The sequence below is a fragment of the Miscanthus floridulus genome, chromosome 17 (genome assembly GCF_019320115.1).
Source record: "Miscanthus floridulus cultivar M001 chromosome 17, ASM1932011v1, whole genome shotgun sequence".
Lineage (NCBI taxonomy): Eukaryota > Viridiplantae > Streptophyta > Magnoliopsida > Poales > Poaceae > Miscanthus > Miscanthus floridulus.
Window position 1 is genome coordinate 18961545 of NC_089596.1, and position 22798 is coordinate 18984342.

Sequence of the window (22798 nt, forward strand, 5' to 3'; positions counted from 1 at the left end):
TCACCCTCCCTCTAGCCATATTAGGACCTTTCAGTGCACCGGCGAGGGGGCCGACGATGTCGCCATCACCTCCCTTCGCTCTCGCCTTCGCTCGGTCACTCGCTGCTGCTGCGCTAAGAGAGGAAACGGAGAGGGAAAGAATGAATTAGGGTTTGGGGGCGTGGGCTGGCCGAGGGTTTTGATCTCCCAAAGTCGATGCATGGCCATTGGATCTGGATGGATGGCTCAGAGCATGTCGGACCAAAATCAGCTCAGGCGGGGAGGCATTTTCCCGGCCCAGGCCTAGGTTGCGGCTTGGGCGCGGGGAGGCGCCATGAGCGCGTGTGCGAGAGCTGCTGCTGCAGGCCGAGCCACACACTATTGCTGCTGGGCCATTTACTGCTGCTGCAGGCGGGGCAAAAATGAACAACAGATAATGTTTTGGAGTTTATTTATTTTTAGAAGCAGATTTGAATGAATTTTGATGAATTTCGAAGGTTTAAAATTTCTGGTAAAATTACACCAACATGTTACTTTTTTCCAGAAAGTTGATATGAGAAAAGTTCAATGCTTCTAAAAAATAGATAATAAATTTTTCCATGTTTTCGCTGCAATGTTAAAGTTTATCATTTTCTAATTAAATTCGAACCAACGGAAGAATTTAATTTGAAGAGTAGTCATTTTTAGTTAATAAATTATAATATTGTTATTTTTCTGACCAACATTGATAATAACAATATTATAATGTTTATTCATAAGTTTTCCATGCATTAATTCTATTTCTACTCAACGATGATGTAGAATTAGTGTATAAGAATGTTGTATGTTTTAATTTTGACCAACGTTAAATTAAAGCATGCAATTATAATGTCATAATTTTCTCACTATCTCTGACGGTGTTTTTTAGGACTCAACCCAATGGCATTTATCTCGCACATACCACCTCTCAAAGGGGGCAACTATAAGGTATGGCGAGAGAAGTATGAACTAGCACTTGCGCTGTCTAAAAATGACCTAGCGCTTACCTCCTCGTGTCCTACTGAGCTAGTGGACCCGATGAGGGAAAAAATGAGTCTGATATTGATTTCACTGCTCAGCAGCGAGATCATATAGAAGTGCGGATGAAGTATGATCTCGAACGCAAGAAATGGGACATTTCAAACCGCAAGTGCTTGATGGTGGCTAAGTCCATAATTTTAGATGCTACAAGAGAGTCTATCCTAGACTGTGATACCGCCATGGAGTACCTTAAGAAGGTGGAGAGTCAGTTCACTAGCTCTTCAAAGGCTTATGCCAGTACATTGATCAAGAAATTATTCAATAAAAAATATACTGGTGGCGGTATCAGAGAGCACATACTAAAGATGAGCAACACGGCTTCAAAGTTGAAGCCAATGGATTTGGGGCTCAAGGATGAATTCCTGATTCATTTGGTTTTTACTTCCTTGCCAAAGGAATATGAAACATTTGTTGTTAACTACAACATGCAGCCTGATAAGTGGGACATAAAGAAGCTCATCTCAATGTGTGTTCAAGAAGAGGAGAGGTTGAAATCCTTATAGGGTGACTCTGCTAACCCTATGAAGGACAAGAAAAAGAACTTCAATAAGAATGCCAAACCTCAAGGAAAAGCCCCTCAGACTGAGCATCATCAGAAGAACAACACTGCTCAAGTTGAAAAGGATCAGTGCAAATGGTGCAAGAAGCATGGACACCACCAGAGGGACTGTCTAGACTTCCTGAAGAGCCTACTGAAGAGAGGTGGGAATTTCATTATATTCATAGATGAATCCTTGTATTTAAGTTATGCAAAATCTACTTGGTGGATTAATTTAGGTGCAACTGTTCATGTTGCTAATTTATTACATGGATTCTGTACGAGGAGGACCCTGCAAAGAGGAGAAAAAAGAATTAAAATAGCAAATGAAGTTGAAGCTGAAGTTGAAGCCATTGGAGATCTTTCTCTAGAAGTAGTTGATGGTTTTCTACTTAAGCTTTCAGATGTTCTATTTGTACCCTCTTTGTGAAGAAACTTAATAAGTGTTTCACGTTTAGATGACGATGGATATGATTGCCATTTTAGTAATGGCAAATGTTAGATTGTTTATAATAATAAATATGTTGGTCTTGTCTTCCGACGAGGCAAGCTTTATTTATTATCACTTTCTAAGAATGAGAATGATGTAAGTACTGAGAATGAGAATGCTTCCTCATTTATGAATGCAACAAATAAGTAGAAGAGAGTGCATGATGTATCTTTGAAATTATGGCACTGTCATTTAGGCCATATTTTGAGAGGGAGAATAGAGCGATTGATTTAGAAATCAATTCTTCCGCCCTTAGAATTTTTAGATTTAGAACAATGCATAGATTGCATAAAAGGAAAGTATACTAAGAAAATAAAGAAAGATGCTAAATGAAGCATAGGAATTTTAGAAATATTTCACACAGACATCTATGGTCCTTTTCCTATGAAGAGTGTGAATGGTTATGATTCATTCATAACATTCATAGATGACTATTCTCATTTTGGCTATATTTATCCAATTAAGGAAAGATCAGAAGCATTGGATAAATTTAAAATATTCAAGGCTAAAGTTGAAAATCAGCACAATTTAAAGATTAAGGTAGTAAGGTTCGACCGTGGGGGAGAATACTATGGTCGACACACCCCATATGGCCAAGTTCACAGACCCTTTGTAAGGTACTTATAGGAAAATAGCATAGTAGCCTAGTATTCTACACCGGGCGAGCCTCAGCAGAATGGAGTTGCTGAAAGACATAACCATACCTTAATGGATATGGTGAGAAGCATGATAAGTTACTCTACCTTACCAATAAGTTTATGGATGGAGGCATTAAAAACTGCCCTTCAAACACTTAATCGAGTGCCAAGTAAGTCGGTGCCCAAAACACCTTATGAGTTGTGGACAGGAAAGGAACCCTCACTAAACTATTTATGTGTGTGGGGTTATCTAGCTGAGGCAAAAGTATTTAACCCAAACATAGGTAAGCTGGACTCCAAGACAGAAAAGTCAAAAGGTTATCGCTTCTATTTTCCTGACAAACAAATGAAGTTTGTAGAAATAAGACATGTTGTCTTCTTGGAGGATGATATGATCAGGGGGGGCATGGTAGCGTGAGAAATTAGTTTTGAAGAGAAGCGGGTATACGTGCCCACTCCTATGGTTCAGGAACCATTCTTCATGCTACCTATTGTTGCTATACCAACGGTGCAAGATACTGTAGTAACAGCACCTGTTGTTAGTTCTCCTATGGCAACAATGAATGAATATGAGGAACCTATCCTTTAGGATCCCTAAGAACCCATTATCGCACATGAGGGAGAGCAACAACAGCCTCATGTAGAACAAGCGTCATCTAACAAGGCCCCTAGAAGGTCTCAAAAAGTCAGGAGATCAGCCATTCCTAGTGATTATGAAGTTTATGAATGTGAGGAATTTCAAATGGAGGGTGATCCCACCTCATTTGAAAAAAGCCATGAGAAGCGCTCAGTCATCCAAGTGGCTTGAAGCCATGGAAGATGAAATGAAATCGATGAAAACCAATGGAGTTTGGAACTTAGAAACAATTCCTAAAGGAGCCAAGACAGTAGGCTGTAAATGGGTCTACAAAACTAAACATAACTCCAAAGGGAATATAGAAAGATTTAAAGCGTGACTTGTAGTGAAAGGTTTCACGCAAAGAGAAGGCATAGATTACAATGAGACATTTTCTCCAGTCTTATGTAAGGATTCTTTTAGAATCATAATGGCGCTTGTAGCACATTACGACTTAGAATTACATCAGATGGATGTAAAGACGCCGTTCCTAAATGGGGATTTGGAGGAAAACATTTACATGGCACAACTGAAAGGTTTTGTTATGGAAGGAAAATAATGTATGGGATGCCGCCTAAAGAAATCCATTTATGGATTAAAACAAGCTTCAAGACAGTGGTATTTGAAGTTTGATAGTACAATAAGAAAGTTTGAGTTTTAAGAAAATGTAGAGGATAATTGCGTTTATGCAAAGTTCAACAATGGGAAATACATTTTCCTAGTCTTGTATGTGGATGACATCTTGCTCGCTAGTAGTGATGTTAATCTACTACTAGAAACAAAGAAGTTCTTGTCCTCAAAGTTTGATATGAAGGATCTCAGTGAAGCTTTGTTTGTCCTAGGAATAGAGATTCACCAAGATAGAGAAAAGGGGTTTTAGGATTATCACAAAATGCATACTTAAAAAAAGTTCTAAAGAAATACAGTATGTAAAATTGTAAGTCATCACATGCTCCCATAGTCAAGGGCGATAGATATGGGGAATTTCAATGTCCTAGGAACCAATATGAGATCGATCAAATGAAAGAAGTTCCATATAGTTCAGTTGTCAGAAGTTTACAGTATGCTCAAGTGTGTACTCGCCCTGACTTAGCATTTGTTACCGGGTTGCTTGGCAGATATCAGAGTAATCTAGGAATAGAACACTGGAAATTAGTAAAGAAAGTTTTGCGTTACCTGTAAGGTACGAAGGGTCTTATGCTAACGTACAGAAGATCTGATTCCCTGCACATAGAGGGGTATACAGATTCTGATTATGCGGGAGATAAAAGAAATTACATGTCAGGATACATATTCACTCTCGCGGGAGGAGCTATATCGTGGAAAAGCTCAAAGCAAACCGTCACTACATCGTCCACAATGTATGCCGAGTTTGTAGCATGTTATGAGGCCATAGGGCAGGTGAATTGGCTAAAGAAATTCATGCCCGGGTTGAAAGTAGTAGATGGCATACATAAACCACTTAAGTTATACTGCGATAATAATCCAGCAGTATGTTATGCTCACAACAATAAGTCAAGTGGTGTTGCCAAACACATTGACATAAAGTATTATGTTGTGAAAGATAAAGTCTAGGATCATATAATTAGTCTTGAGCATATAAGAACAGAAAAGATGCTCGCGGATCCACTTATAAAAGGCTTACCACCCAGCGTGTTCAGAGAATACTTAGCCGGCATGGGTTTAAGGGAAAGCCTATGATTCCTAGACAATAAGAGCCTAGTTGAGAATCTGTTTCAAAACAGAGAGGTGCATTGTAGCTGTTTAATCTAATGGCAACTGACCGTGACGATGAGGCACGCTCTATGCACTGATCTGTGATGAAATGGAAACAAGATAAAGTAAGTAAGTTGAGTTTAAGTCATAAGGTGAGATCAATGGGGAGAATGTTAGATGATCTCTATCTAATTGGCCCGCCCTGATCGGGGGCGCTCAACCCTACATGGTTGGTGGGCCCCCGTCACACTGCGCTATAAAAGAAAGGTGAGGGCCGGTGGCTCAGATCATGAGGTTGAACGAGCTATAGTCGCCCCACTGACACAACCCTAATCCGATCTAAGAGAGGGTGCACAGCCCGTGACGGGAAGCGCCGCCACCGGCCAACGCCACCACTGCACCACCGCCCTTTGACACAGCACCTCCACTGAGTCTTCACCAAGCGTCGTGATGGCCAGCCCGTCTTCCTCGAATGCGGCCAATGGTTTGCACTTCTTTCACCCCTCTTCCTCTCACTCTATCTATTAATCCCATACTGGTAGATGTTCTAGGACTCGTTATTTACTTCAAATACAAATACACATGCTAGATCTATGGCTAGTGATCATGTTCTACTTCTATCAGCTTGTTCTCTACAAATTGCTAAACCAGGCTTGTCATGGGCCGGCCATGATAGAGTAGCGTCAACTGTAAAGGTGAAGCTAGCTAGCATTATCCATTGCTTAACTTAGACATAGTAGAAAAAAAAAGTCAAAGAAAACATATACCGACAAAGCACCCTGCTTCTGAGTTAAAACAAAAGAACAAAGCCATCTGGAAAAGAAAGCTAGGTAGCTACAGAGTATGTTCCTCTAGAAAAGAAAAAGGCTAGCCATGTTCATGCATGAAAGCAAATGCATAAACTATCTAGGAGACGTATAAACTGTGTTCATGATGCAATCATGCGTCTCGATTAGACAGGATAAAAGCTGCTGCATGCTTGCACATATCGTTACAGTGTATTGCTGCCTGCTTGCACCAATAATGATGGCGCCGTGCATCTTCCGATCCATTGTGGACCTTGCTTGTGCTGCATGGGACTCGAGCAAGCGTGCATCCCTGCTGACACATGTTGGCGCCCCGGCAGAGCACTACTGATCTTGACACGCGATTTGCTCCTCTGTTCATCGGTTTTGGCAACTTCTGTCTTCATCGGTAAAAAAAGCCTGTCTTTAAATTTGATCTACCTATCAAACCAAAACAGTCCCTTTTTAGCAGAAATCTCATGATAGAGTTGATATACAGTTTTACACATTCAACTAGTACAATTACAAGAACAACTCGCAATAGCCAAACACTGACAAAGTTCTATATATGCGGTATAAGAGAAGTGATATAACAATGTTGTGTATATATATCGTCAGATGATGGCGAGTTAAAAAAGGAGATATATATCATGGCATGGCATGATGATGCACACTTGCACTGCATTGGTGTGGACCGGATAGGTGTGTGCAGCACACACTGTGCCACCTTTTTCCCTTTTTGCAAGGTGAGACATCGCTTTATTTCCATCTGTTGTATATTTGGTTGCTGTGGCGTCTGCGTTGAGAGCAACTAGCAGCTAAGGCTAGGCCAGCAGAGATGCTCACATGCATGGTGGAATAAGATAGGATTGGGTAGCTAGCTTGGGCAAGTCAGCGAGAGCTGTCGTGGACTACGTACACAAGTGTCGGTCACAGCTCGTGAGTGGCATTGCACCGTATCGTGAATTAGCTGCCCAATCCATTCTAAGGACGCCCTGCGAAGTTTCCAGATCATCCTGACCCCTTTCGTTTTTATTATGGAACTCAGAAACGTTGATCACATGCAGGAGGAATAATACAAGAAAACTTTTTTACATACAGTGATACAGGACCCTTTTTTGTCTTCTTTTTTTGTGTGTTAAGAACGTGAGCATCAGTCTTGTTTTTCCTTAGGTCAATAACATTTTAGCCTTGGATTTCAAAAATCTGTTTATATTCCTGTCAGGTCAGCACCAAAATGCCCTGGCTCCGCTTCTGAACGCACGTACCCATGAAGGAGGTGTTGTCTCTCAAATATCCGCAGCTGCAGCCAGCCACTGTTAATTGGGTGCAGCTGCAACCAGCATTACATTGCGGAGCTCTAACAAGTTTAGTGCAAACATTTCGGAAGGAGGAAAGTTGTCAAACATTTGCGCCGATGTCTTCCTTCCCTCATCACATATCCCCTCTTTAATTAGACCACACCACCTCCACCTCCAACCTCACCTTAAAAAGAGAGTGAAGTATATTTTGCCCATCTAAACTGGTTACAAATTAATGTAAAAACAAAACCTATCCCCCTTTATCCCCAAACTCATAAACCATATATCATAAAACCATCTATCAACTCTTAAAATCATACAAATTACTCACTGGCTCCAAAGGTAGTTCTGCTAATGTATCATTCTCCACTTTTCTTCCCTCTCACTGACACGTGGGCCCTACTATCATTGCCCATCTCTCTCTCTCTCTCTCTCTCTCTCTCTCTCTCTCTCTCTCTCTCTCTCTCTCTCTCTCTCTCTGCGTCCACAACATCGTTGCTTCATCTTGTGCGCTACCACATCCAGCATAGTTTGAATTTTGTCCATTGTGGCCAATGGGTGTTGATGTGAGTTATTGCAGGGTTGAGTGCCACCTTGGTTGCTAATGGTGACTTAGACTAGCATATAAAGCCTCTAGAGACCATACCACCAACTAAGGAAGGCAAAAATAAACTAAGATTGAAAATGGAACCTGAAAAGGCTAGGATTGAGACTGGAAAACTGGAATCTTAATCATCATTTTCTTAGCAACTCAACTAGTCAATTTGTAATGGCATGGCTATAGTGAACATAAATTGCTACAGGTTATATATATTCTAAAGCATATGTAATGTGTGGTATATTTTTTTTGTAGATCTCAGAATGAGAAATGCAATGATGCAACCGGAAATGAAAAGATCTTATAGTAAGGGTCTATTTGGATACGAGAGCTAAAATTATAGTACATCCAAACGAGAGAGCTAATAGGTAAGTTAATTGTTTAGACAAGCCTTCAATCAGTTGTTAGTCAACTAGTTAGCTAAAATTTGAGCTTATTTTTAGTCCAACTTGTAACTAATCCAAACAGGCCCTGTGTAAATAAAAGATGTCACAAAGAAAATCAAGCCCACGCTGGTGCCACCCTGCTAGGCCTCCCCGCCTCCCACACGTTCACAGCAGCAGGCCGCAGCCCACATGGTCCGTGCGCATTGGGGCATGCAAATCTCATTGTTGTTTTCGTGCAACTTACGCACGTGGGCCAGATTTTGGGCCACCAAACTATAAGCCGTCCGTTAGCCCGTATTTTTTACTATTTGGTCCTTTTTTCGAAAGTTTCTCTCAAATAGACCCCTGGCGGAAAGAATTTCAGAAATGGACCCTTGGCTCGGCGCCATAGTGAATGGCGCTGAGCCACCTACATTTAACCCAGCCTGCACTTCTTCCCCGAGCGTTCTTTCTCTTATTTCTCCTCGGGTTTTTTTCTCGCCACTTTACCCTACCTCACGAATCGACATATTGGACCTTGAAAACCTTGATTTGATCCGTAGATCTTCGAGAGCAAGGTATACTCGCTCACCTCCTTATTTTTCTCGCATCGATTCGGTACATATTAGTCGGATTTTTGAACCTAAGAATCGTCATCACTTAGGGTTTCATTGTATCCCTCAATATATGTATTATACAACCGTAGGTTCATTTCAAGGCGTGGAAAAAGCTAGCAAACCAAGCCGCATGTAGTTATGTTATGGGTTTATTGTTGTGGATGAAATGAGAAACCCTAGGTTTAGGGTATAATTTTAAAAGCTTTTTGTTCTTAGAACGAAATTGATTGTATTGTAGTTATGGTTCTCATTGATATTTTGTTGTGATGTTTTTATTTATGTTTGTTAAATTACATCCTATTTGTTAAATGCAAGAAATGTTTTAGGAGGAGTTTTGGCGAAAACGGGGTCGTCCTCGAGAATTATACCCCGACGCGTCTAGCAAAGATGCCCCCGTTCCTCCTGACCTTCCTGTCCCTAACTGTGACTGTGGTTTCCCGGCCCATGTTTTTCAATCGAAACATCCAGACACAGCCGCGCGTTGCTTCTACACATGTAGTCGGTTTAATGTAAGAAATTATTTGTACTATCCTTTTTCTTTGTTTGTTTAAGTATGGTACTAATATTTTATTGGAATCTCGTTGTGTAGGACCATGAGAGGTGCTTTTTCTTTCAGTGGATCGATGGTGCAGACAAGTTTGATCCTAGGTACCTCTTTTTCAACGATTGGTTTAGAGGGAGACATCCATGTGAGCACTTCAAGCGGTGGGTTCCACCCCCCCTAACCCTCCGGCAATAACGGCTAAGGAGAAGCACCTAGCCGCAGTTAGACGACTCGAGGAACCTCCTCTGTGTGATTGCGGAGATCGAGCTATGATAAACCCTGAGAATACGTTGGAGTTTGTGTGTCCAAACAAGCATGAAGTAAGTGCAAAGTGTATGTGTTAAAATCTTGAGTTATATGTGTTTATGTACTAATATCTCATTATTTAGGTGTATTCAATGGCGAAGTGTCGTTTCAAAGAGTGGTTGTATGGTCCTAAGAACCAATGGCCGGAAGAACCGCAGAGGGTTAAGGAAAAGAAGAAAGAACGGGTAATCTACAAAGCACCTCCTGTCATGTGCGAATGTGGTGTAAAATCCAACTATGGCCTAGTCCCTTCGGAGCTTGGAATAGGTCATTATTGCGGCCATATGATTGAGTATGATGAGGTTCGTTATTTTTCTGGTAAACATGAAATCGTATTTTGTTTGTTTTGCTAAGACATATATGATATAATATTTGTTTTGAACAGAGCACTAGGAAATGCAGTTGGGAATGTTATGATGGTCAAGCTAAGTTCTTGGATGAACTAAAGAAGAGGTAAGTAATTGCATGGAAGAGGGGATATGGACCTGACTACGTCAACCTATTCGTTAAAAATCACAAAGAAAAGATGCGTGAGTTTGCTAGACAGCGCGGTATTTGTAACCCGATCGATGTTGGGCTTAACAAATGGGGATTGGAGAGGTGGACGACGTTAGAGGAGGAGAGGGCAAGGAATGAGACAAGGGAGGAGATAAGAGTACAGACGCAGGTCTTGAACGAGCATGGTGCTATATTATGTGCCAGTGAGTGCTTGAAAACCTTTTTTTCGTTGCCTGGTTTTAAATGTAATATTATCGAGTTGCTAACTGATTGCATTTTATACATCAAGAGATTGGTTGCAGCGGGGAACATGCTGTAGAGGTGGCTCGTGCAAGGTATGAGGAGAAGAAGTTAGATGGCCATAGATCACGAGCTGGTCGCACCGTTCAATCACCGATTGTGCTGTGTGATGATGGAGACGAGGATGAGGACGACACTGGCAGACTGAGTGAGCTCATTGCTCTAGCAGAGGCGGGCATATAGGCGCAGGAGGCTGAGAACGACACTGGCAGACTAAGCGAGCTCATCTCTCTAGCAGAGGTGGGCATTCAGGCGTAGGAGGCTGACGACGACACTGGCAGACTGAGTGAGCTCATCGCTCTAGCAAAGGCGGGCTTATAGGCAGAGGAGGAGGATGACGCGTTCTTCACTCAGGCCGCAGCGGCCGCAGATGAAGCGGAGGCCGCTTACTACAAGCGATAGGCAGGTCAGAGCAACGCAGTTGAGCCTAGCCACAGCAACAGGGTTGTAGTAGAGAACTGGTACTCGGATGATGAGTTGCTTACTCAGTACGTTTCAGATTGAGGATTTGGAAGTGCATTTGCCCCTTTATCTACTGTCGGCACTTAGTTATACTATTAATATGTTGTGTAATGTGACATAGTATCGAACTTTTCATTATATGGTTATTTTTATTATCAATGGTCTTAATATTTCGCTTAATGATACGGACGTATTCCCATTTGAACACGTGCTGCAAAAAACAGTTAACGACATACGACATTATAGAAATCAACACACGAAACACATTAAATGGCATGTGACTACATGTACCGAACCTGGGTACATAGTTTTCTTTGACTAAACCTAACATGCCTTAGGTAATTAAACCATGCCTTCGGTAATTAAACCTAACATGCCTTAGGTAATTCAACCTGGGGTTCTCCACAAGAAAAAGATAAAGTCATCCTAGTAGTGTGGCCACATAGCAAATTGTGTTGCACCTTCTCCATAGTAGCCTTCCGTTGTTGTTGTTGGTGGTGGCGGGGGTGATGGGGGAGACCCCTTTTTCTTGTGGTTAGGGCAGGTGCAATATGGATCATTGCAGAGTGCCTCCTGTGAATCGGCACCATTGTTGTTGTCGTCCTGTTCGTCGTCCTTGTAACCGCTGCTAACTTCCCTTTCTAGATCAAAGATACGGTCTTGTAGGTAGTAGATGTACTCTGCATGCGGATAAATAGGTCGAGGATCGACCCACCTACTGAACCCATAGTTTTCTTCGGCCAAGGAAGACTACAAAAAGTATGTCATGTAAGTGATATACAAGACAAACATATTGAAGAAACAAATAGTAATAGCAATTACCCATGCTCGCGGGCATTTGAAGAAACGACGACCTCCATCTATTCCCTCGGTGAACATCTGCACTAGGCAGTCCTCACCATGCATGCATTTTGGCCGCTCTTCTTTCCTTTCATCGTATCCTATCAGTGGTGCCTCTTTGGTAAAATCACTTTTGCTCTCAACTGAGAACCTCTCATAAAGAGCTTCCTCAAAGAAATCGGGACCAAGAGGACCCTCCCACCCCAGGTAGTTTTCTTCCCCTTTTCTCTCCCTCTGAACGACCCTCCAGACATTGGTACTACAACGAAAGCAAATGCTGAGGAGTGTTCTTCTTCCTTATTGTTTGTGTAAATGAGAGGGAGTGAGTGGTTATTTATAGGCTGAGAGGAGGAATGGAGGCCTGTCAATGTGCCATGTCAGCGATCCGTGTGCCTCTTCACCTCAGCCCTTGGATCAAATAGTTATAAGATGGATGGTGGAGATAGAGTTTAGTTGTGCTTCCTTGCATGTTGTTCGTGCATCTAAAAGGTCTATATCAGTGATGTGATAATTCGATGCTGTCCGTGTATCTGAAAAGTCTATGTTTATTGTCTGAAAAAGCATAGATTCGTTCACTGTTGCTTGGTAATCCTAGATTCTTCTACACAACGTATGTACAAATATTCCTGGATTATAAACGTAATAAATTTATAGTTAATCTGTGTACTACATTTGTGCCTTTATACAAGTGTAGTATGATTAAAGGTTCACGCAAAAAATTCGTAAGATACGGTCTTGTATTAGAAGCATCCACAGTTACAAACAGAGACATCAATATATATTCTAAACATTTAATCATCCAACAAGCATAATGCAACCACAATGAATATCACAACCAACATAATATGTCATGCAAAGTCTAAATAGTCCACAATGTCCATACAGTCCCGAATAGTTAAAGAAAAGTAAATACAAAATTCACAATAGTTCATAGTAACACCTACCACGTCTCTCACTGTCTCCTACTCTTGCCCCTACCCTTATGACCCAGAGCACTGGTGCCTGGAGTGTAAGGGTCACGCGGACGGCGTCGCCTAGTGCCTAGAGGTGGTGTAGGATGAGTCGATGGAGCATCATGGAGCTGAGAGGGCCCAAGCTCATTATGCCTCTTGTCCATGTCATCGTCATCGTCGGCCTCCTCATCCTCCTCCTCGTCCCCTATAGCTGCTTGACTAGAGGAACCCAAGGCTCCTCTTTCTGTGGAAGGATCATACACGTCATGCGTCATGTTTGTCCTGCAACCACAACGACCAGCCGCACGGCGTAGACGACATGACAGCCTCTGTTGTACAAAACTATGTTAACTGAAAGAATATAATGTATTAATGCTTTGTTTGAAAGAATATTTTTAATCTTACATCTAGGAAGCCAAGTATGTAGTCATCATTGACTCTAGGCCGAACGCGCTCGATCTCTTCAACTGAGCTTCTCAGTGTATTGCCCTGCAACAAAGTTTTCAATAATAAGACTTCTGAACAGATATCATTTAGTTTTGTTTTCTTTTGTACAAGAATGTAACTTATTATAAGGGTTATACGGCTCGAAGGTTGCAATAACTACAATAGATAACTCCTAATGTCGGTCCAAGAACGCCTAATGTATTGTTATGTAACTAAACGTAACAAAATAAGTCGATTGGCTTACCACTCTGTCCAAGATCGGTCCTGCCTCCGCCTGCCTTCCTGCACGAGTGGACCGGTCGTACGTCGTGTCTTCATCGTCGGAGGACTCAATGTCGGTGTAGTCAGTTTCGGTCCACTGTAGCCTGAGCCTGCACCTTGTCGAACGCTGGTACCAAGCTTGGTACCGCCTGAACTCACGGTTCATGTGCGGCTCGTTGTTGTCGTCCAGGTTGTTGTGCATCTCCTCCCATTCCTCAATGTAGGACTGGTGGTGCTTCTCCCAGTCAAAAATCTTCTTGTTCCTCTGACGATCCAACCTGCACGTATGTCATCGTTACATTAATCCACGTACGTGGCACCATATTATAAGAAATGGACCATCATCATGAGACATTTGAAATATTAAAACACTTACCTGTGTAAGTCAACGCCAGTCGAGAACAGAGGCATAGGCCAAAGCTGTCTTACTCCAAATTGGCGTGCAACCCTATCTGGCAGGTGGTACTCGACAGCATAGAAGCAGATTAAAGGGCACCTCATCCTATAGAAGTAGTCGTCGGCCCCACATACGTTGCTCAGCTGAAAAGGAAGTGCGTCGCGGGCTCGGCGTGGGCGCGGGCGCGGCGGTGGAGCGGCGACGGCGCGGGCATGGACGGCTAGGGCGAGATGGGGAAGAAGGACTGGCCGGTAGATATTTAGGGGGCTCGGCGCCGCGCCGAGCTCGGCGCCAAGATCTACGACGCCGAGCTCGGCGCCGAGCCCCCGGCAGGCCATTTCCCCGTGTCCAGGACCTCGGCGCCAGTGACCGTGGCGCCGAGCTCGGCGCCAGTCACTCTGGCGCCGAGCCAAGGGTCCATTTCTGGAATTCTTTCCGCCAGGGGTCTATTTGAGAGAAACTTTCGAAAAAATGACCAAATAGTAAAAAATTCGGTCCATTAGCCTACCCTTGACATTTTGGGCCTCAATAAGCCCACCAGGGCAGCCTAACAAAGAGGCCGAGACTTTTGTCAAGAAAAAAAAGAGGCCGAGCCCAAGCACGCCAGAACCGCCATACCAGCACGAGCCCAAATAGCCCGAGTCCCTCGCTGCTGCCGCCGCTTCGCTTCAACTCATTTGCAATCGCAAACGCTTCTTCTTCGTTCTTCCAGGCTCCAGCTCGCCCAAACCCCTCGCCGCCTTCTGCGAACCTTCCGACGATGAGCTCCCCGTCCGCCGCCGCCGCGGCGGAGGCGCCGCGGACGGTGGCCTCGGCAGTGCTCCGCATCCAGATAGCGCTCCTCGACGGCGCCGCGGCGTCCAACGAGGCGCTCCTCCACGCGGCCGCCTCCGCGCTGCTCTCCCGCGCCGACTACGACGACGTCGTCACCGAGCGCACCATCGCGGACGCCTGCGGCAACCCCGCGTGCCCCAACGCTCTCCCCTCCGCCGCCGCCTCCGCGGCGGGGCCCCGCTTCCACATCGCCCTAAGCGAGCACCGCGTCTACGACCTCGAGGAGGCGCGCAAGTTCTGCTCCGAGCGCTGCCTCGTCGCCTCCAAGGCCCTGGCCGCCTCGCTCCCGCACGACCGACCCTACGGGGTCCCGCTCGACCGCCTCGCTGCGGTCGTCGCGCTCGTCGAGGGCGCCGTCGCCGCCGCCGGGGACGGGGACGGGAGCGGGTTAGGGTTTCAGGGCGTGGATGGGACGAACAAGGACGAGGGAAGGAAGGTGGAGATCAAGGAAAAGGAGGTCGCCGGGGCTGGGGAGGTCTCGCTGCAGGACTGGATTGGGCCCTCCCATGCCATTGAGGGTTACGTGCCACGCCGTGACCGCAGTGCCCAAGGTGAGCGTTCCATACATTGCTCGCTTATACTTGCATTTTACTATTTCGTAAATTTCAATTGATTGGATGACAGGGCGAGAACAGCCTGATGGTGTTAGTGTCTTGACCTAATCCTGAAGTATTGCATGGCGATATGTTGCTTTAGTGTTGCAATTTAACTATTTGGTCATACATATTGCCGTAGGTGATCGTTCATGAATAACTTGGGTAGGTTGAATTGGTTTCCAGAATAAGATATGAATCTAGGTTAATCTTGTTACTTTTAATAACACAAATAATCTTTACCCGTGATCGGAATTAGTAAGTTTACTTGCAACCTGTCAGTACATCGAACACGTTTGGATGGGGATGGGGATGGGGATAGGGATGGGAAATATTGTATCCTAGCCATCCGTTCTTCACACCTCATTTAATCCTAGCCATTCATTCATTTCCCTTTCCCTATCCCACCCCCTATATCTCAATATCCAAAATTATCAACCTCTTCAGATACGTGAAAACTGTGTGGGTCAAAGGAGCCAAACTCAACGCCTGCCTGCATATTTTCTATATGATTGTGTTTATGGTGATTGACGCGTGCAGTCTGTAGATGTAGGTGGTGTTGTTTAAGTGTGTCTACTAGTAGAAATTAAAGAAAATAGAATAAGTGAGGTTGTTGGTCAAGGATTTTGTGACTATTACTTCTTTTTACCATGATATGGTGACTGGTGAGGTCACTTCACCCTTGGAGTTTTAGTCAGTACCCTTGACTTAGTATCTCTACTGCTGCATTTACATATCATAACTTTTCTACTGATGCAGTTCAGCCTGCACATTGCAGCACACTAGCAATTTATAGGGTCCTCAGCTTTGCTTAAGAGTGTTGTATTATTTTTCTTAGCAAACTTGCACACTAAAACCTTAATCTGGGTTCTGCAAGCATCTTTGGATTGATATAAATTTGCACACTAATTTTCTGGTCACTGGTGTAAGTAACAATGTTTACCAGAGTAACGGTAGTTTTACTTGCAGGCACATTTCTGTACATGAAAGGATGCTTATCTCCATTCTTGCCCTTTGTTCGACCTGTCTTAAATTTCGAACAATTGAAGATACAGTGAGCTTATGTTCTGTTTTCAGGGCAAAAGCCACAGGCTCAGCAGAACAAAGTTGCTGGACCTGTGCAGTCCAGAACCGAGAATGTGGATCTTAGGACTGCTGCTCCTGGTGAAGATGGCATGAGAAGTTCACCTTCATTGGTTGAAACACACGTGAGCTCAGAAGTAATAGCTGAGAGAATGGGTGACCTGGTTCTTGGTGAGAATACAAAGACACCTAGAAAGAAGAAAACTAAAACCCCATCAAAGATGTTGGAGCAAGAGGAAGATAACAGTATGCTGTCATCTTGCATATCTGATTCCATTGCCAAGCAGCTCGAGGATATAGTTTTGGAAGAGAGAAAAGGCACTAAGAAAAATAAAGCGAGTAAAGCATCATCGAGGACACAGAAGAGTAAGTCTAGAAAAAGGCCTGCTGGAAGCGATGGCCATGAGGTGGACTTTATGAGTGCCATCATTATTGGGGATGCTTCGACAAACAGGGAGGAAAGTGCTATGAATCAGTATAACTACTTGTCAAGTTCTGTTTCCTCATCATCTCAATCTTCAGCAAAAGATTCAATGCAAGCTTACGCTGAACAACTGTGCGAAGAATTCAGTGAAGCAGTGAACATTGGAAATTATGAAACAAGTGATGAAAAGATGAGGCCTGCATTGAATTCTTCGTTGAAAGTTACTGCATCTAAGAGCGGTAGACAGTCTGTTACATGGGCAGATGAGAATGGAAGTGTCCTAGAAACAAGCAAAGCATATGAAAGCCCTTCAAGTAGCATAAAACCACCCGAGGAAGGCATAGACAGTTCACTAAGGCGTGCATCTGCAGAGGCATGTGCTGCAGCACTTATTGAGGCAGCAGAAGCTATTTCTTCAGGCACAGCAGAAGCAGAAGATGCAGGTGAGCATGTATTCATTATATTCCCACGGTTGCTATTCTTTGAGGCACAACTTTTGTTTTTGATTGGTATTGACGCAAGCCTCTCTAACGTCAGTTTCAAAGGCTGGAATCATCATTCTGCCTGACGTGCTTAACCAGAAAGAATATGACAATGCCAAAAACACTGGCGGAGATGATGACCCTGAGATAGATAGGGATGTTATCAAGTGGCCTAAGAAACCTGTACTTCTGGATACAGACATGTTTGAAGTTGATGATTCTTGGCATGACACGCCTCCAGAAGGTTTTAGTCTAACTGTAAGTATTATTAAGAAGGAAAAAAAAGAGAAATACGAGTTTTGCTTCTTTTAATTCAGTCTCAGCATGATGTACATTTCTTTTCAGCTTTCTGCTTTCGGAACAATGTGGGCTGCGCTATTCGGATGGATATCCAGGTCGTCTTTGGCCTATGTCTATGGGCTTGAAAGGGGTTCAGTGGAAGAGTTGTTGATTGCCAATGGGAGGGAATATCCTGAGAAGATAGTTCAGAAGGATGGGCTCTCATCGGAGATTAGAAGAGCTCTAGATTCTTGCGTTTGTAACGCCGTGCCAGTACTCGTATCAAACTTGAGGTTGCAGATACCAGTTTCAAAATTGGAGATTACTCTGGTATGTGTCAACTTTACCAAGCAGATAATATCATACCTTTTTAAAATAATACTGTTAGGTTAGCTTGATGCTGGTGGCTGACAGTTATATTGGGCTTAACACATGAAACTACACTGTGTATGTGCTTGCTTTTGGGTTATCTAATGTGACCCTTGCTTTGCCACCAGGGCTACTTGATTGACACAATGTCATTTGTTGACGCCCTGCCTTCTCTGCGATCAAGGCGGTGGCAGGTTGTGGTTCTGGTAATGCTTGATGCACTCTCTGTTCACCAGCTTCCTGCCCTTGCTCCAGTCTTTTCAAATTCAAAGCTTGTGCAAAAGGTGAGTAACCAATTTTACTTTGCACTGATGATTTTTGTGCTTAGTTGAAGAATGTATCTTAGTTTGCTTTGGTGACATCTGATTGTTTCCCCATCGATGTGCGATGCAGATGTTGAATGCTGCTCAGGTTAGCAGAGAGGAGTACGACTCCATGGTGGACCTGTTTCTCCCTTTTGGAAGATCCCTCCAGGCAACCACACCGATGTAGTCATGTAGCCCAAACGAGAAGCCGTGTGAATCGGTATTCTGAAAGCTGCGTGAATCGTCTGCTGCTCTTCGTAGGATCTGATCTGATATTTGGCTGAACTGACAGAGTAAATACAAGTCGCTGTCTAGAACGAGTCATGTTTATCTGTTGAACAAACTGCCCACTGGCCATATGCCACTGGCAATTTTAGTGAAGCTGAAATACTTGCGACCTTGACGCCTGCCTGTCAGCTTGCGATATTCCTTCAGCATCTGCTTAGGCTGTGAGAACAGACAATCTTTTGCTGTCATTCTCAGAGACTGTTAGTTTTAGTGTGGGGAGAGCAAAAGATAACTTACACGGATGTTTGGCAGTAATTTCACAAGCTTTGGGACATGAACACTTGCCCTGTTCGCTTGGCTTATAAGCCGTACTTTTTTAACCAACGAACAGTATTTTTTCAGCCAACGGTACTTTCAATCATGGCTTATCAAGCTCCACTCCTGTTTATCCCTGCGTTTTTACTTTTATATACTCTCTTCGTTTCAAATTACAAGACGTTTAAGTTTTTCTAGATAAATGACTCCTGCTATTATATTTAGATACACATTATGTTTAGATATATAATAAAAGCAGTGTATTTAGAAAAATCAAAACGTCTTATGATTTGAAGTAGAGTGAGTATGTAAATAATTGTGGATTTGGCAGGCAAACATATCCTGTCTCCTATACGACTTGTCTAACCCGGTTTGTCGCCGGAACTGCGTGCGATTGGCACAGGTGCGCACTAGTCCACTCTCATCTGCTACCTGCTCGGCTCAGGACAAAGTTGATTGATTGATTTTCCCAGTGTCGCTGTGCCTGAAACTGTGCTCAGCACTTAAGCGTGGTCAAATGCAGTGGCTGTGCCTCCTTTTCTCACTGACTGAAGTTGGCGGCTCAGGTATAAACACATCCAGCCATAGAGAGAGACTCGTGCCTTGGCGTTCGGTTGGCTTATCGTATCGTTGCTGGTTTGTGAAGAAGTACTGTTGACTGGTTTATGTGAGAGAAAAATACTGTTCCAGCTAAAAATTTATGATCGTTTACGACAAGCCACAGCCAAACGAATAGGTCCAAGCCATAGAAAGGAACTTTGCTTGAAAGGCCCCTCTGTGGTTGGTGCCATTGGCATTAGCATTACTGAAACGCATGCTCTTACGGCTTCACCTCGCCTCAAGGCTGTTCACAGTTTGTAGTTAACCCCCCAACCTCTTTGCCTCATGTATGAGCCGTCTCTGTTCAGCCCCAACGGCCAACGGCCAATTTGCTGCAGTTCCAGGCTTCCAGCATTACAACAGAACCAACTTGGAAGAAGCGTGTGGCAATGCAGCATGTCATCAACATCATCAATACATATATGTACAACAGAGAGGTGGTGCTAACAATAACATCAACGACTAAATAACAAGGGTGAAAGAAAGAAAGAACAAAGTGAAAAATAACCTACAAAACTGCTGGCTGCTGCTACAGCTGACCTGCCTACGTAATCCGCAGCCGCCTCTCAACAAATGGCCCAGCTCTCATCATGCGTCAACCAGTGTTGTCAGCATAGTATTTACACATCCCGAACCCCAACCCATCCCCCTCCTTCCTCTCCTCTTCCTCTTCCTCTTCCTCAGCTCTAGTGGTGGTCGGTCTCCAGCCAGCTCCTCAGGTTGCACAGCGCCTCCGTCGACAGGCCCTTGCAGCTCCTCGGCCTCGCGGGCTGCTCCTGCTGCTGCGAGCTCAGCTCCAACGCGAAGCACACCACGATGACCGTGAGGTTGTCCGCCGTCTCCAGCCGCTTGGCCTCCATCACGAGCTCCCTCGCGCACCGCGCGGGGTCGTCGTGCTGCCGCAGGCCCCGCCGCACGAGGCTCACCGCGTGCTGGCTCGTCATCACGTCCCAGATCCCGTCGCAACCCATGATGAGGAACTCGTCGTCCTCGCCCAGCGTGGCCTGCCGGAACTCAGGCTCCGCGATGAGCGGGGACACCGACGGGTCAGGCGTCTTCATGTCCCAGTCGCCTAGGGCCCGCGTCACCGAGAGGACCCCGTTGAGGTAGCCGTCCTCGATGTATCCCCCCGACGCGGCGACCCTCTCGCACTCCTCGACATAGTTTGCGCGGTGGTCTCGAGACATCTCCATCGCGACTCCTTTTCGGCATAAGACCGCACGGCAGTCCCCCGCGTTCGCAACCAGTAGTTGCCTGCAAGGAAGGGAAGGTGGCACAGGAATGTTTGAGACAAGATCAATGTGGCTCAAGTGACTCGAAATTTTGTCACTGCTCTATAGCTTAATTATACCTCCCAAAGACTAATGCAGTGAGCGCCGTGGTTCCAGAAGAGCGGCTGATGTCCAAATCATCGGCCAGAGCAAGATCCGCCTGCAGGAAAGCTCTGCGGACAGAGCTCTCAACAGACTGAAGGTACATCTCATCAACCTGAGATGCCTGTGGGAACTCACTATCCTCGAATAGGAACCTCATTGCATGCCTTTTCATGTAGGCTGCGGCATCCGGACCGCCATGGCCATCAAAAACCTAAAACGCAGAGGGATACAATCAGTTGTGGAAGTGTTTTAACACTAGGTGCTGGAGAAGTAATTTACAGAGAAAATGGCTTACCCCATAGAAGGCACTAGGCAAAGGGCAGACCAACAGTGACCCGAGATGAGCAGAAAGATCATCTATCCGGATGTGTTCATCCTCCATGTACCTTCTAGGACCAATATCGGCAAAGCTACCAGACCGAATGGTGGGCACAAACTGTAGCACGTCCATAGACACACTTGGTGCAGCATCAGGCTGTTCCAACCCCTATATCACCACAAAAAAAAAGAGACAATTGGTCCCTTAATCGTTGAATGGTACAAAGCAGTGAGAAGAACAGCCCATTGTTGCATCCTAATTAGTAAGAAGAACATCCCATTGTTGCCTCCTATTGCATCCTAATTAACAAAATTAGCACCCTGTGTCCAGGCCAAACTAGTTCAGTTTCCAAAAAAAAGTTCCTTCCGGTCTACGCAGTTGACAAATTACGCACCTAAACAGGTGAGAACATGCCACAGACTGTAACATAGAGTTCACCCACTAATAACCCACTATATGTTGAATCAGGTTAAGAAACTGAAGTGTAGAAAACATCAAATTTTCTATTGCAGTAAAAGGCACGCAGTATACAAATGACCAGATTAAGAACCACTAAGCCAAACTCATCTGGTAATCTGAACCAGTGCAAAAGCACGCATAAAACTCAACCGCCACCAAACACTACTACAGATATGTATGGGTCCAATAATTCACCACCCACTTTTCTGAACCCTGATGAGGCCTACAACTGTGCAACCACCACACTAGGAAAGGAGCTACTACTTTTTGTCATGCAAGTGCATCAGCCTTTTGCATCCACAAGCAGATCTTTTTCCCCCAAATCGAGAAAAAAGAAGGTGAAAAGAGAACTCCCTGAGCTTGTCCTACACACTTGAAGAACAGTAGCACAACAGTAGCAGTAGTAATTTGTAGTAACAACACCTAACATGAAATTTGATTTGCAAACTTACAAGCAATCTTCCAAAGAAAGAAAGGCTAAAATGTTCCCAGTCAGAGACGGAATTTTTTTTCACCAGTAGCCTGAGCATGAGGAACTCACCATGAGAGGATCCTCCACGGCGACCTCGACCTCGACCTCAACCCCAACCTCCGCAGGCGTGGCTACCCCCGCCGCGGACATCCCGACGACGTCGTCAACCCCCTTGGTCGTCACGCACCGGTGGTACTGCACCTCCAGCACCGGCACGGGGGCCTGATGCATCACCTCCGCCTCGGCCACCATCTCCGCACCTCTCAGCAGGCGAAACGACTCAACGACTCCCGATCCAAGACGAACGCCGCCGCCGCTGGCTCGCCGTCAACCAAACACCGCCCGATCCGCGAACTGACCCACCCGTCGCGCCGAAAAGAGCACGGAGACCTCCGAAAGCCGCCGTCGTTGGACGATCTGATTCCCAGGGGCAGGACACGGTTTCTTGATCTGGGCAGGAGGACGCGACGAACAATCGAGGGGGGAGAAGAGAAGAAATGCGGAGACGGGAGGGGGGTGGTTGTTATTGTTATTTATCCGTGGCATACTGGCGTGTGCGTGCGCGGAGGCGGAGGTAACCGGCGGCGACCGGTGGGGGTGGTTTGGTGACCGGGTGGTGGCAGTGCGTTCCGGGCGCGCGCACGCGGCTGCCGCACGTACACGTCGCCGTCGCGTGCCCGTGTGATTGGCTGCCATTGCCGACCACGCCACGGTTTTCTTTTTTTTTTCGTTTTTTAGAGGTTTGTTTATGATAAAATAAATATTAGTGCTGGACTTATAAAATAAAAATCTGCATTTAATTTTTTAGTTATTGATATTGGTGGTTTAATGAAATGAAATGCTTATTGTTAAGAGTTCGTGGTTGTCGAAGTGTTTTAACTTTTAAGGGCACGTTTGGTTGGCTTCCCAAACTCCTCACGCCTAAACTGCGGCTGCCACACCAACCGAAG

At 44.9% G+C, this 22798-nt stretch overlaps 2 protein-coding genes across 2 annotated transcripts; one reads left to right on the forward strand and one right to left on the reverse strand.

Annotated features, from left to right (window-relative positions):
• Window positions 1-14372: 14372 nt before the first annotated feature.
• LOC136517374 (putative RNA polymerase II subunit B1 CTD phosphatase RPAP2 homolog) lies at window positions 14373-18700 on the forward strand. The gene is made up of 6 exons (XM_066510927.1): window positions 14373-15095; window positions 16215-17087; window positions 17182-17384; window positions 17472-17735; window positions 17903-18058; window positions 18168-18700. The coding sequence occupies exons 1-6, from the start codon at window positions 14471-14473 to the stop codon at window positions 18264-18266; spliced, it is 2220 nt and encodes a 739-aa protein (XP_066367024.1). The 5' UTR covers window positions 14373-14470; the 3' UTR covers window positions 18267-18700.
• Window positions 18701-19584: 884 nt separating this feature from the next.
• LOC136517102 (probable protein phosphatase 2C 47) lies at window positions 19585-22366 on the reverse strand. The gene is made up of 4 exons (XM_066510619.1): window positions 21918-22366; window positions 20894-21085; window positions 20574-20809; window positions 19585-20476 (listed from the first exon to the last, which is right to left on the reverse strand). Exons 1-4 carry the CDS (start codon window positions 22098-22100, stop codon window positions 19909-19911), a joined length of 1179 nt encoding a protein of 392 aa, XP_066366716.1. The 5' UTR covers window positions 22101-22366; the 3' UTR covers window positions 19585-19908.
• Between the last annotated feature and the right edge of the window lie 432 nt (window positions 22367-22798).